The 14,265-nt window shown below is 35.6% G+C and overlaps 3 protein-coding genes across 3 annotated transcripts; all 3 read right to left on the reverse strand.

The window, feature by feature from the left end:
• Nucleotides 1-2,902: 2,902 nt before the first annotated feature.
• LOC108843044 (calcium-dependent protein kinase 8) lies at nt 2,903-6,008 on the reverse strand. Its single transcript, XM_018616130.2, has 8 exons — nt 5,763-6,008; nt 4,841-5,491; nt 4,611-4,754; nt 4,250-4,402; nt 4,049-4,164; nt 3,800-3,970; nt 3,470-3,700; nt 2,903-3,308 (listed from the first exon to the last, which is right to left on the reverse strand). Exons 2-8 carry the CDS (start codon nt 5,475-5,477, stop codon nt 3,156-3,158), a joined length of 1,605 nt encoding a protein of 534 aa, XP_018471632.2. The 5' UTR covers nt 5,478-5,491; nt 5,763-6,008; the 3' UTR covers nt 2,903-3,155.
• Nucleotides 6,009-7,533: 1,525 nt separating this feature from the next.
• LOC108839224 (uncharacterized) lies at nt 7,534-11,035 on the reverse strand. Its single transcript, XM_057002332.1, has 13 exons — nt 10,887-11,035; nt 10,703-10,798; nt 10,520-10,597; nt 10,171-10,251; nt 9,843-10,062; nt 9,696-9,754; nt 9,546-9,595; nt 9,384-9,471; nt 9,034-9,273; nt 8,853-8,945; nt 8,677-8,781; nt 7,895-8,011; nt 7,534-7,809 (listed from the first exon to the last, which is right to left on the reverse strand). Exons 1-13 carry the CDS (start codon nt 10,950-10,952, stop codon nt 7,744-7,746), a joined length of 1,359 nt encoding a protein of 452 aa, XP_056858312.1. The 5' UTR covers nt 10,953-11,035; the 3' UTR covers nt 7,534-7,743.
• Nucleotides 11,036-12,497: 1,462 nt separating this feature from the next.
• Nucleotides 12,498-14,231, reverse strand: LOC108840930 (uncharacterized). The gene is made up of 6 exons (XM_056991549.1): nt 14,073-14,231; nt 13,721-13,793; nt 13,525-13,618; nt 13,321-13,431; nt 13,182-13,236; nt 12,498-13,078 (listed from the first exon to the last, which is right to left on the reverse strand). Exons 1-6 carry the CDS (start codon nt 14,103-14,105, stop codon nt 12,674-12,676), a joined length of 771 nt encoding a protein of 256 aa, XP_056847529.1. The 5' UTR covers nt 14,106-14,231; the 3' UTR covers nt 12,498-12,673.
• Between the last annotated feature and the right edge of the window lie 34 nt (nt 14,232-14,265).

Here is a 14,265-nt window from a genome sequence, read left to right on the forward strand (position 1 = left end):
TCATACTCTTTATCCAGATCTTACGGTGGATGCTCTTATTGATGCAACATCTAGAACCTGGAATCTGCAGGTTATAAGGACACTGGTGGACCCACTGGATGCAAAACTTATCGAGAGTTTGCCACTTAGCCGATCTGGGCAAAATGATCGGGATGGTTGTCATTTTACATTGGATGGGAAGTACACAGTTAAATCAGGATATCAAGTGGAGCGGGTTTATCCGGACAGAGGTCAAACCATTCAGGAGTATGGCCCTTCGGTGAATCCTTTGAAGGCTCACTGCTGGAAGATAAGGTGTCCACCAAAGATGAAACATTTCTTATGGCAATTAGTCTCGGGATGTATATCGGTCAAGAAGAACCTTGTGGAAAGAGGTTTGAAAGCGGATACCGTTTGTGACAGATGTGGGGAACCGGAGGAATCAATAATGCATGTGTTTTTGAGTGCCCACCGGCCGTTCAGATTTGGGGTTTGTCAAAAATCCCTTCAAATCTGAATATTTTCCCGACACGGTCGCTGTTTACAAATATGGATTATTTATTTTGGAGGATCTCACCAGGATGGAATGACCATCATTTTGCGTGGATCTTATGGTACATATGGAAAGCACAAAATAATAAAGTGTTTAGTAATTTGGATATTGATCCTTTAGAGACCCTTAAACTGACAGAGAAGGAGGCATTATTATGGGATGAGGCACAAGCGAGTGTGACTCAGGAGTTGGACCGTACTAGCCTATCAGACCCGGTAACATCCAATATACCCGGACGATGGTGCTTTACAGATGACTCATGGAAAGAACATGACAGATTTTCAGGCCAAGGATGGTATAGCACACTGGAAGGATTTGATGGACTTTTGGGAGTAAGGAATACAAGAGCGGCTAGTTCGGCCCTATACTCAGAAATAGAATCCTTTATTTGGGTAATGGAATGTATGAGGAATTTTAGGCAGTTTTCAGTTACGTTTGCAACGGATTGTTCTCAGTTGGTGAAGATGATTTCGGAACCAGAAGAGTGGCCAGCCTTTACAAGTTATCTAAAGTAAATCCCTATATTACTATTATAAATCCTAATCATTTTACCAAGTTTAATTTTATCAACAACAAAAAAACTCCTAAATCAAATCTAAATTTTGCATTGTTCAAAAAAAAAACTAGATTCCATAAAAATATCAAACATTTATAACTTAGTTAATTTAAGATTTGATCTTAAGTTAGAAATCTTTTTATCCGAAATATACTATTGTTATTTTGTACGAGTTATTTAAAAAGTAAGCAAAATATTTATTTAAATGCAAGATAGGTTGACCAACATAGTAATCATTTTATTATAACAAGAAATTTTCTCATTTCAATTTTAAATCATTAAAAATGTAAAATGAGTTAGATAAGATATTTATTCTATTTTGATCTTCATGTAATTATAATTTATATTTTTAATTTGATTACAAAATAATTAAACATAAATACATTTTACAAATGAATATATTTTCCCGTGTAATTTTAGTATTACAAATCAACAGTATATATATTAAATTGCAACAATATTTTCTTAAAAATATTACATTTCTTTTTAAACTATCTTTTGTGGTAGCATAGATTATTTATTAACATAAATTAAGTTTATATATATTTTTTCGGTTTGTACTGAAAGTGACACTTCAAATGCCAAACAATGAATATATTTTACATTTGAAAATAATAATTTGGCTTTGATTAGTAAACTTATTATTGAAAAGCTAAATTTTAAAAAACTGTAATTGTTTTTTTTTGTCATAAAACTGTAATTGTAATAGACGATTTTCATTTAATTTTTAATTGTATTGTGTAAAAATCAAAAGTGTTACCAAAAAAAATATAAATCACTATGTATTCAAATTCTCATCAAAATCAAAATTTTTTTCTATTGAAAAATTAAATATATAATTTAATAATTAAAAATATGTGGATTATGTAAAACATTTAAATTATCATCGATTAATTTGTTTTCAAACAAAAAATAATTCCGCGCTTTTAAAGTGCGGATCAAATCTAGTATACAAATAAAGTATATGTTTAAAATAGATAAACGATAAATTCTTAAAATATCTATTGATTTTTTATCCAAATATTTAGGCTAAACCAATTTTATGTTAATTTTAAGTATTTTGGCATATATTATTTAAATTTATATGTTATATATTATTTTATTTTTATAATTTGAGAAACTAAAATTTTATATGGACTTTTAATTTTTTTTTAAACTCAAACTAAACCTGCGAATATCCGAACCGAACCAAACCAAATTTGTAAAGGTCTAAACTGAACTGAAACAAACAAAAAAAAAAGAATATCTGAATGCCCATATTTAGTCAAATGTAAAAAAAAATTATCAATAACAAAATAAATATCGTTTATAATATTTTATTACATCATAGTTAAAAAAAATTACTCCGCGTAAAGCGCAGATTATCATCTAGTCGTAAAGAAGAAAGAAACTCTCTCTCTCTCTCTCTGCATGATTTGATTGCTGTCGGATACGTGCACCATCAAAAACAGGTGTGCTAGTCGCGTTAGAGAACGCAGGGATGGTGTTTGGGCCATCAATTACGGTTCTTCTACTGTTAAATGTGTTAGAAGAAGAGGGCAACATAATCAGGACTGCAACCAAACGAATTATGAGAAGGAGACTCTCCGAGATACGAGCTGGTTCTTTCAACTGTATGGTTTCATTGAAACAAACAATCATCGAGTTGCATAACATGATGAGGACTTATATAATGCTTTTCTATGTGGAAGACGTTTTCATGCCATTACAAACGAGAATTGATTTTGATGGTCACCCAAGAAGAGGTTTATCGGATTAAGATAAGGAAAGAAATGAACAAAACTATATACTCTTCTTAGTTCTTACACGTAATATAGTTAAGTATCCAGACAACACTAAAACAAAAGTCAGAAAATTTAAGACAACATCTTCACATCTCGTACATGGTGGCTCGCTATTCAAGTCGCTAACGCATTTGAAAACCCTGATCTAACGAAACAACAAAAGAAGACACTACATTTTTCAAAGAATACTGTATTTTTCTTTTTCTTTTTTACTTCTTTAAGAGAAACACAAACAGAACCTTTACTATGGCTTTTGAAAGAGAGACCCCATGCATGCTTTCTCTCAGGTCTCGCCTTCTAATTGCAATGAGCCATCTCTCATTAACTTGAGGCTCAAGCTGTTGAACCTTTCCCTCGAATACTGTCTAGACGCTTTCCTCCAGTCCGTCCCAGCTTTCATCATCGCTGCAAACTCCTCGTAGCTTATTCTCCCATCCTAATAAATCACCAAGAAGCAGAAACGATCAAATACAAGACTTGTACAGTTTCTACTATTAGCCAAACTACTACTAGCTTTGCATTTAAGAATCATTCAAGACTTTTATTGCTGTGACAAGTCTCCATTTTTCTTAAAAGTCTTATATTTTAGGGTGTTACCTTGTCGGTGTCAACATCTTGCATGATGGCTGCAACAACCTCCTCACTGCTTGTATCCACCTCATCATTTAAAGCCTCCCGCAGCTCCTCAATCTCTATGTATTCGCTCTGGTTCTTGTCAAAAAAGCTAAACGCCTTATGCAAGTGTTCGTCGTTCGCCATCTTCTTAAGATGCACAGAGACTGCCACAAACTCGCCATAGTTTAAAGTCCCGTCCCCATCTACATCAGCCTGCACACAAAGAGAAAAAAAAAAAAAATATAGCACTTTATAATATATATATATTAATACATAGAAGTAACAGAAAATTCTAAGTTTTTTTTGTCTTACAGCTTCCATCAAAATCTGTAGATCAGTATCAGGTATCTGCTGCTGTCCGAGTTTATGAAGTCCATGTTTAAGCTCTTCGAGGTTTATCTTCCCCGTCTTTCTTCTGTCCATCGTCTCAAAAGCTTCCTTAATGCCAGCTACTTCCTCCACTGACAAGTGTTCGGCTATCACCTGCTTGCAAAGCAGTTTCCACATTATTTTTCCTCTAAATAAAAAAAGGTTACCAAAGCAGAGGACAGAAATCACTACCCGTAGAGCTCGTTTCTTGAGCTTGTTCATAACAGAAAACTGTTTGAGCCTTGCTTTCACAGTCTCGCCGAGTGAAACATTTGGAGCTTTCTTCGCATTTTGTATCCAAGGATGTTCTGCAAATATAGGAGTCACGGTATATGTTTGTTCCATTAGTAAATAGATTTTGGAAGCACAGAGCTAAATAGAAAACACACATACCGAGTACTTCAGCAGCAGAGAGCCGTTTCTTGGGGTCAGGTTCGAGCATCTTTCTCACAAGGTCTTTGGCAGTGTCAGAGACTCTTGGCCATGGATCCCTCTTGAAGTCGATGACTGACCTAATGATCGCCTGAGCCACCCCTTGCTCAGTCTCTATACAAAGATAAATAAACAATAAATAAAGAAGATAAATAAAACTTCAAAAGAGGAACCAAAGACCCATTGTTAATTTGTCAGGATCTCAAATCATCTACTAATGAAACTAGTGATTCTGCAGTAAATTTTTCTATGCATCCATGGGAACTAAAACACATGAATTACCAAAAAAAAAAAAAACAATAAGATAGATAATAACATATACCAGCCCAAAAGGGTGGGACACCACAGAGCAAGATATAAAGGATAACACCAGCACTCCAGATATCAACCTCAGGTCCGTAATGTCTCCTAAGTACCTCTGGGGCCATGTAATAAGGACTTCCAACTATCTCATTGAATCCCTCACCTGTTACAAAATTTGATTAAATTAGTCAGAACAAAAGTCTTGAGATATATTATAATTGGATTTTTTTTATGTATAAATCTATATACCAGGCTTAAAGAAGACTGATAATCCAAAATCTATGGCTTTAAGAGGTGAATTCTCCTTTTTATTAGCAAAGAGAAAGTTCTCAGGCTTTAGATCCCTATGCATCACCCCATTCTTATGGCATATCTGAACGACTTCAAGGATAGTCTTCATGACAGCAGCAGCAGCACGTTCGGTATAATGACCTCTAGCAACAATCCGATCAAACAGCTCACCTCCTTCACACAACTCCATCACAATATGCACCGCATCATCATCCTCAAAGGCATCCTTAAGCGTCACTATATTAGGATGCTTAGGCATATGCTTCATGATCTCAACTTCCCTCCTAACATCCTCTATATCCACAGCCGTCCTGAGCTTCTTCTTCGATATAGACTTGCACGCATACTTCTCCCCCGTCTTGATATCGGTGCAGAGGTAGGTGATACCGAACTCCCCGCGACCAACCTCGCGGCCTAGATCGTACACGAGGGATATGTCGTGTCCCGTTGGGTCTTTCAGAACAGAGAGCTTGAAGCCAGCTCCGGATATGTTTGTAGTAGTGTACGCCTCGCTGTAAAAAGGGTTGGTTTTGGTCTTTGGTTTACTGTCTTTGCTCTTGGTGTCTGAGCCAGGGCTTGCACAACAGTTTCCCATTTTTGTGATCAAATCTGTAAATGAACCCACACAAGCTCTAATAAGGAAAGCTTTGAACTTTTATCAACGATCTCTAAATAAAGTATAAACTTTAGGAAAGAAAGACTCACTAATCACAAAAATAAAAAAAAAAAGCATAAAGCAAAAGACAATCAGATTTGGTGAAGGAGAAACAGACAAAAACGAATCTAAGAAACATAGAAGCTGAAGAGCAGAGATGATGAGTAAACCCTAGCAAATGAAATCAGGCGAAAACCAAAAAAAAAAAGAGGATGTTTTACAGACCTGGGGAGCTTAGACGGTGAGAGAGAAAGAGAGGTGAATCGACGGAAGCAACGGGGGGAGATAGAGAGAGAGGAGAAGAGTCAAAAGTCTCCCTCTCTTTCTCGAAGGGAGAAGAGAAGAGCAAAGGGACTCTTAATCTTTTTTCTTCTCTTTATCGTCGAATCAGAGGGTAGCCCATTGCTAAAGAGAGTCTCGCACGGTCACAAGACTCGCCACCACTCTCTTATTATTATTGTTTCGGATATAACACTCTTCCACTTTGTTTTCCAATGAAACAATACATGTGTTAAAAAGAGTTTAATGTTTGGTTTCTGTTTGTTATTACAAACCACTAGATTACAAATTTAAGTGATATATACTTTTCATATATTTTATTCTAATTGGAGGCAAACTTCATAATTTACACATAATCATCATCAAGTATCAAGGATAACAATAAATTTGAATCGGTCAATAATTTGTTCCACGTTTCTCAAATTTTAAATGAAAATAGATTTATTTTATTAAATCACTTGCTACGCAATAATCACATTTTGAAAAGTAAAACATACATTAATCTACTTTATGAGGGTATGACGTGTAACCGGTGCAGACCAAACAATCTCTCTAGTTTCACTCTTTAGGGCCTACTACGACTCTTCATGCCCTCTCACATGGACAAACAACACATGAAGTCACTAATAAATAAAACACATGAAGTCACTAATAAATAAAACAGGCTGTACATGATAATGATTTCTCCCATCGTTATAGGAGGACTTGGATCAGGGATATGACTATATGAGTTAGAGATGTCAATTGGGCGGGCCGGCCGGGTTTGGGCGTGCCCGAATTGGGCGGGCCGGGCGGGTTTGGGCGTGTCCGAATGGGCTTCATTTTTTTGTTGGACATTTTTGGTCGAAGCCCAAATAGAACCATGTCCAAATGAGACCATAACCAAATAAGACCATGATTTGTTGGGCTGTCCATGAGACCCATACATCCATTTAATGTAAACAATATAATTTTCATTTTTTCGATTTTTGTGGGAAATTGTGTTTTTCTGTTTTGGCAGAAAATTGCATTTTCGGCTTTTGCGAGAAATTATATTTTTCGGTTTTGGCGAAAAATTGCGTTTTTCAATTTTTGCGGAAAATTACGTTTTTAGTTTTGGCGAGAAATTACGTTTTTCGGTATTGACGGGAAATTGCGTTTTTGATTTTGACGAGAAATTGCGTTTTTCAGTTTTGGCAGAAATTTCATTTTTAGGTTTTGGCGGAAAACTGTATTTTTCGGTCTTGGCAGGAAATTACATTTTTCCAGTTTTGGCGGACAACTATGTTTTTCCGGTTTTAACGAAAATTATGTTTTTTCGATTTTAACGGAAAATTACGTTTTTCGGTTTTAGCGGAAAATTATATTTTTCCATAATAAAAATCACAAATAAACAGTTTTTGGGCCGCAAAAATCACAAATCAAATTTTCAGGCTTCAGGAAGGAAAATGTTAAAAAAAATATTGTGTTTTTTCCAATTTGCTAAACCTAAATATTTTAGATTTTTGGGCCGTCCATTGTCCAAATGGTTAAACCCAATATTGTCCATGTTATAATTGGGCTCGTCCATGTGGACAAAATTTAGTTACTGGGTCAAAATGGGCATATCCATTTCAGACCATATCAATTTGGATACGGACCGCCCATTTATAGCCCGCCCATTTGACATCTCTAATATGAGTAGATAAAAAAGCTGACCATGTAATGTCTTCTTGATGTAATCATCTCTATGGAAAACTAACAAAAACAAATAGTATATCTTACATGAAATTGTTTCAGTACAAAACAGTTTTCAAGCCTTCATCAAGTTTTGAGTTTCAACAGCAAAATATCAAAATCCTATCAGCAAAACATGGCAATGAAAAATCTCACAGTACAAAACCTTAGTGGTGGGGACTTCTCACTCTTCTCATAACTGCTCTGCTCACCAAACGAATGAATGCTATCATCATTTTCTGGCAAAGGTCTCTCCCTTGTGCTCACCCCCGGCATAAACTACATAGCCTGCTTCCACCTATAATCCAAAATTGATGTTTTGATTGCGGAATCAATTAAACCATTGTGTATTACAAAAAAAACTGAAGGGAGTAGTAACGTACTTGGCAGTCTCTCAGAGCAACACGCTCTTGAAGCTGTGCATTGCTGCAAATCACTGAGCCTTGTATTGAGCATCCGTCTCCTATTGTGGCATGGTCCATCACAACTGAATTAACCACCTGTCACCCACATACATACAAAGCAATTAAGTGCTGTGTTTAAAATGGCGCATGGCGCTCCATGGCGATGAGGTGTGTGCCTTGCGCCTTGCGCCATGGCGCACCAAGGCGCTCGCCTTGGAAACCACTTGAAAGTTAACGTTAAGTATGTCTTATTGTCTTGTTATGTAACAAGTACGAGTATTGGTGTTATGTAAAGAAGTTATAATAAGAAAAAGAACCTATGAGACTATAGAAGAGTACATAGTACTCTAACTTTAAGCAAAACATCGTTAGATCTACGTTTTGTGAGTATTTTTAATGTTTGGTTTTAAATTTTATAAAGAGGAAGCTAGGGTTTTGCTGAGTGTTTTTGACGTTTGGTTTTAAGATTGGTTAATTAGTTAGAGTAGGGTTTCGTTTCTACTTGGTTTAGGGCCGGTTAACATACAGAGTCTCCATGGCGCGCCTTTGCATCGCCTTTGAAGGCGCTGCCTTATGGCCAAAGCGCACCTAGGCGAGCGCCTTGGGGACACTAGGCTCGCCTCAGGGTTCCATGGCGGTGGAGCCATCGCCACAGTGCGCCTTGCGCCATGGCGCAAAAGGCGATCGCCTTTTTAAACACAGATTAAGTGTATTATCTAAATGTTTGTTGGCTAAAATGAGTAAAAGCTCTTATTTGTTACCTTCACGTTGGAGCCTATCCGGCAATGTCTCCCAATTACAGATCTTTTGACACTGCATTTATCACCGACTTGAGAACCTTCTCCAAGCATACAATGAGGTCCAACCTGCAACCCACAAAAATGTTACTGACCATCACGACTTCCAAAGCAAATGCCCAAACATGTAGAGGACGTACTGTGGTTTTTGATCCAAGCTCAGCTGATGGGTGGACAATGTTGTGATGAGAAGAAAAGGAGTATCCGGATAGGTGGTTTGCGTCACCAATAACCTGCACATGTTTGAATAGTTGAAAAGCTTTAGATGTCAACTGAGAAAAAGAGATACTGTAGAAGGAATCCCATATGTAAACAACTTACATCTCTGTTTACGTCCATGAAGGCTTGAATGCTATTTAAGCGGACGCAATACTTACTCTCATCCGCTATATAAACACAGCATTTATGGGTTTTTCGGCTATTCAGACCTGATTCGTAAACTTGATGAAAGCTTGGCAAAGATGCGTTGGAGAGAATTTGAGACAGAACCACCTCGTTGCTCTGCATATTATTCTTTCCATTGTCCTCTACAGTTTTTTCTTCAGGGAAGACCTCTGATCTCTGAAACTCAACAAGAAAAAAAAAACACAAATAAAATTACCAAAATGGTAACAAGACAAATGATATAATCTCCATTATTTTTATTTGCATGGATATATTATCCAACTAACCAGCTGAGTACGAACAAGATACGGGAGCACATCCTGTTTTAGGCTCCGAAAAGTAGGTTTTTGATCCAAAACTTTCTGCAGGACTGATCTGTAAGACACAAGACAAAAACAACATAATGAGTGTCGACAGATTGAACTAATTTGTAAGCATATATAACCAACCTCTTGAAGGCATATATATGAGAGTCCATGAGATCTGATCGAATTTCCATCTAGATCAAAAATAACAATTTGTCAATTTTCAAATAACCATACAGTTAGAAGATAAACTGCATTGTAAGTCATCAGAGGCTTACAATTAGAGATAATTACCTTGCCAGCGGCACAGAGAATGCTCTTTTTAACTCGGGTATCTTTCTTAATCTCAGCCTCTATCAAAATTCAGAAGGGAAACAAACAACAGGTTTAAGCATTTTGTTGCCTCTGAGACACAAAAAGATGCAGAATTCAAATTAGGACCTGTGGCTATGTGCAACAAGAATTGTTTCGAGGAATCAAGCCCGATGATATCATAGCAAGCAGGTTTTTTGGTTTTATCTTTCCCACCAGCAACCCCAGATTCCGATGGCCCACTTACTGGCTCAGCGCAAAGCATTGCAGTTACTGATGCATCATGTCTTCTATGAGTTGCAGCGACAGCACCAGGAGAAACATCAGAAACAATGTCTCCACTTACAATCTGCGTTCAGGAAACCTACCAAAGTTAGCTAGACGCTCTACAGTTAGACAATGTAAAAAAAAGCTATGATGAGAGATAAGCTAAGAGACAGCTTTTGTCGTAGCTAACCAGAATATCTTTGGCATTCAAGTGGTGTGCAATTGCCCGGAGGGCTCCAGCCGTCCCGACATTCTCAGCAACAGCAGCAACCTAAAGTAAGACATTCTCAGCTTGTCAAACCTATTAAGCCATTGGAGACACCATAGCTCCAATCAAATTAAAAAAAAAGAAAAAAAAACTGAATGGTTCCTAGTGTTACTGTAATTCCATCTGCCTAACAGTTAAAGATTCTAAAGGCAAAGTATATATCACTTCTTCTCTATTCTATGTGAAGCACCAGTGGTACTACTATATGAAGCAATAGGCTCCTCCTCCATTCTATTTTCTAATGAAACAACACTATTCTCAAGAGGAATACCTCAACATGTAAACGATCAACACAGGCAGAAGATATCCATCCACCAACTTTCAGAGCTGCATCTTCTCCTTCTACAACCTGTTACCAGCAACCACCCAAGCGAAAAAAAAAATATGAAGTCTCAAACAAAATCATTCAATCTAGCATAAAAAGGCAATTGTATGAAAGGATAATAAGGCGTACGACGATCAGATCCTTGAGGTTACTACTCTCGAGCAGATCCAGAGCATACGATAACACCGGACGATTCGCCACGGGGAGCAGCGCCTTAGGGACTTCCTGTACAGCAGAAAAAAGGAGATTAGCCTAAGCTTACGGAGAGAGACTGTGTTTTGCAGATGAATGAGAGAGAGAGAGAGATAGGGACCTTGGAGACTAAGGGCTGGAGATTACTGGAGAATCCGCCGGCGAGAATTACAACCTGGAAATCCATTTTCGCAACTGATTTTGACGGTGAGAGAGAGAGAGAGGTTTTCGATTTTCTCTGAGGTTTTGTTGTTTTTGAGAATAGTTAGTTAGTAGACGACCATATCAAACCCGCTTGTTTGTTTAGAGTCTTCGTTGTTAATCCCACGTCTGTGTTTTTAATCTTTGGTTATCATGTTTTAATTAGGTTAAGATCTGCTATTTGTGTAGAATGAGCATTTATATCATTTTTATGTATTTATAAATTTATATATTATAAAATAATAATATATAGAATAATTGAGAAATAAAAAAAATTGCATATATAATTAAATTAATATATATACATAAATCAAAACAGTTAATGTTATTTATTTTATATAATGTATAACTAAAGTTGATTGATATAATATAGACATATAGTATATTTTCAATATTTTTATCTATTAAATGAGTTTTTCTACTCAAATTTTTTTATGATCTTTTGTTTATTTTTATAACAAAAGTTATAAACAGTTGATAACAACATTTTCACCATGGAATTTTTAATAGTTTAAATAATTTATAGTCATTTAAAAAAAATCAATGGAAATTTTGAAATTAAAAAAAAAGAAAATCATAATAATTTTATACCATATAGACAGATAAAGTCATTTTAAAAGAGGAATAAGAACTTTACTAACTAAAAAATAATAGAAGTCAATTAATTTATATCTATTCTGTTAAAATATGATTATGTTCAATTGATAAATGTTTGGTCCAATAATATATTTCATTTATTTAAGGAAATATTATATCAAATTAGTTTAATATTAAGCTAAAATATAATTATTCAAAAATCAAAATATAAAAATTAAATTTTCAAAAAAAAAGATCAAACAAAAAATACATATGTTTTTTAAAAGGATGAGTCATAATCTAATAACAAGATTATATCTAGATTACAACAAATAGGATATTTTTTTCAATTCGTCAAAGTGATAATATAAATTGATAGTCTGACGTACATATCTAATAATAAATTTTATAAAAAAACTTTTCAAATTCTAAATTAAATCTTAAGAATTCATTCTTTACATTTTATAATAAAATTTCAGTTAAATTCTTTTCAAATACACTTAGTCACTTACCGTGAAGTTCACAAAAACTTGAACTACACAAATATTTAATAAAATTAGAAAATTAGTGAATTGAATAACACTAAGATCTGGAAGCCCCCTTGGTCCAGTGGTTTGACTAAGGGTTCAATTGCTTCTACACCCGGAGGTCTGGGATTCAAACCCGATTATGGAAAAACAGGTTACAGGAGATCTTCAGCTTGGTGCAGGATGTACCATCGGACATGGATCTCATAGGACGGCTCAGAGTGGTGCAGTCAGACGTGTATTCTCACATAGTGGTAGAATTGTTGGCTGTAAAATCGTCTTTGTAATATTCTCATCTTTAAAAAAAAAAGAATAACACTAAGATAAATATTTTAGAAAATGATTTCAAATATATAATCTAATAACACAATATTTTTTTTCAAAATTACGAAATACATAATTGAATAAAGGAAAATTTTAATGGAAACTTGAATTTGAAACTTTTAATCTAAAACTAAATGGCGAATGACTGAATTAATTTGTATATATTAATGAAGATTTCTTCCAAACTCCAATGTACTACACCTGATGTTAGTAACTAACTAGTTTTCCTCTAATCTGAGAGGAAGTCATGTCACATAACCTGAAAACAAACCCCTAAACTTCAGTCTTCATCATAGTCTTCCTCACTAGAACTAACTTCTCGTTGATCACTATCTATTTTCATTTCGTTGATCCCAAACAGCGGCCAGCCTGGTCTTTCTTCTAGCTGTCTTTCCGGCGATATAGCAAACTCTCCGTTCTCATCTAGCTCCACATTTAGATCAAAGTCCCTTACTTTTAATTCTGAGCTTCTGTGATTGTTCTTGTGTGAGGCAGCTTCCTTCCAAGATGCAGCCTCATGAGAAAGGCTCCAGTTTTCAGGAGATGGGCTCATGCTGCCTTCGGGCGAAACATCTTCTAAGTTATCCTCCAACTTCATAGACAGGCTGTTTCCTGTTCTTCCAACATACCCTCCACGTCCTCTACCCCGCCTTCCTCTGCCACCGCTAGTATGTTTGGACTCATGCTGTAATAAGACGAAGAAAGGTTTTAATAACAATAAGCTTTAAGCTATAAATTATACTACTATTCATTAGCGAAATAAAGTCTACGGCTAGTTACCAACTTACCATGTCACTGGTCTTGATATCTTCATCGTTGTTAATACTTTCATCCACAAGTTTTCTGAAAAAAAAAAAACGTGTTTTAAGACATGAAAACTAGATCATAGAACATGAGAAGGGGATTGATTGATGTTTGGGGCCTAACCTTCTTTTGGTAGCTGGTCGGTCTTCACCTTCTGAGCCACCTAAATCAGGAACTTTACTGACAGTGTCTCTCAGAAAATCAAAGACATTAAACGCGTTCACACACTGCTTCCTGATAAAGAGAAGAAAAAAAGAATCAAGAATCAAGAAAACAACTGGTTTTATAAAGCAAAGGCCAAACAAAGAAGGGATTGACAAAGCTTACAAATGAACAGAGTTGACTGTTTTTGCGCCTCTGCTGAGAGTTACATCATATGTGTGATTACACAAGTCTTGTAAAAACAGTTCCAAAGCTTTAGCTGCAAATTTAAACAATCAAACAATGAGACCAATTCAATCACCCATAAACTACATGTAACACACAACCTCTATGAAAACCAAAAACAAAAACATCAACTTACAAACAAGAAGAGGGACTGCCATTGCTATCTTCCCGACATCCTCATCAGTTTGCATAATCTTCTTAATCCTTGTCTGTAAAACAGAGGTTCAACTACGTTAAGAAAGATCATCAAGAAACCAAAGGTCTTCAAGATAAGAACAAACTAGCCCTACAAATCCCAAGACAACATTCACAAAAAAAACTCAAAACCCTAAATAAGACAAGGAACCGTAAAGAAGAAAACTTGTAAGCACAGCAAAAAAAAAGTCAACGAAACTACATTCATAAAGTGACAAGACACTCTTCTTCAAGTTTTTCTCCATAACAAGTGTAGAAACAAGAAAAACAGAGAGAAAGTGATTTTGTCATACCGCTGGAAAACGAGTTTGGAGCTTCTTCTTCATGGCTTTTGTTTTGTTTCAAAGGAAGAGAACCAACTCCAGAAGTCAGGGTGAGAAGAAGAAGATAAAACCCTAAAATATATTAAAAAAGAAATCTATACTTTCCGTTCTCTCTGGAGTTATATAAGAAGATAAACTCTAATATACTATGTTGATTCCTATC

Source organism: Raphanus sativus, chromosome 2 (genome assembly GCF_000801105.2).
Source record: "Raphanus sativus cultivar WK10039 chromosome 2, ASM80110v3, whole genome shotgun sequence".
NCBI classification, from domain to species: domain Eukaryota; kingdom Viridiplantae; phylum Streptophyta; class Magnoliopsida; order Brassicales; family Brassicaceae; genus Raphanus; species Raphanus sativus.

Coding starts and splice junctions, on each gene's coding strand:
- LOC108843044 (XM_018616130.2), bottom strand. CDS start 5,477: ATGGGAAACTGTTGTGCAAGCCCTGGCTCAGACACCAAGAGCAAAGAC. Junction 3,701..3,799: donor TACAGATTTTGATGGAAGCT/GTAAGACAAAAA, acceptor CTTTGTGTGCAG/GCTGATGTAGATGGGGACGG. Junction 3,309..3,469: donor AAGATGTTGACACCGACAAG/GTAACACCCTAA, acceptor GTGATTTATTAG/GATGGGAGAATAAGCTACGA.
- LOC108839224 (XM_057002332.1), bottom strand. CDS start 10,952: ATGGATTTCCAGGTTGTAATTCTCGCCGGCGGATTCTCCAGTAATCTC. Junction 10,252..10,519: donor TTGATCGTTTACATGTTGAG/GTATTCCTCTTG, acceptor GTCTTACTTTAG/GTTGCTGCTGTTGCTGAGAA. Junction 8,946..9,033: donor TCATGGACGTAAACAGAGAT/GTAAGTTGTTTA, acceptor AAACATGTGCAG/GTTATTGGTGACGCAAACCA.
- LOC108840930 (XM_056991549.1), bottom strand. CDS start 14,105: ATGAAGAAGAAGCTCCAAACTCGTTTTCCAGCG. Junction 13,432..13,524: donor ACAGTCAACTCTGTTCATTT/GTAAGCTTTGTC, acceptor TCTCTTTATCAG/GAAGCAGTGTGTGAACGCGT. Junction 13,079..13,181: donor ATATCAAGACCAGTGACATG/GTAAGTTGGTAA, acceptor GTCTTATTACAG/CATGAGTCCAAACATACTAG.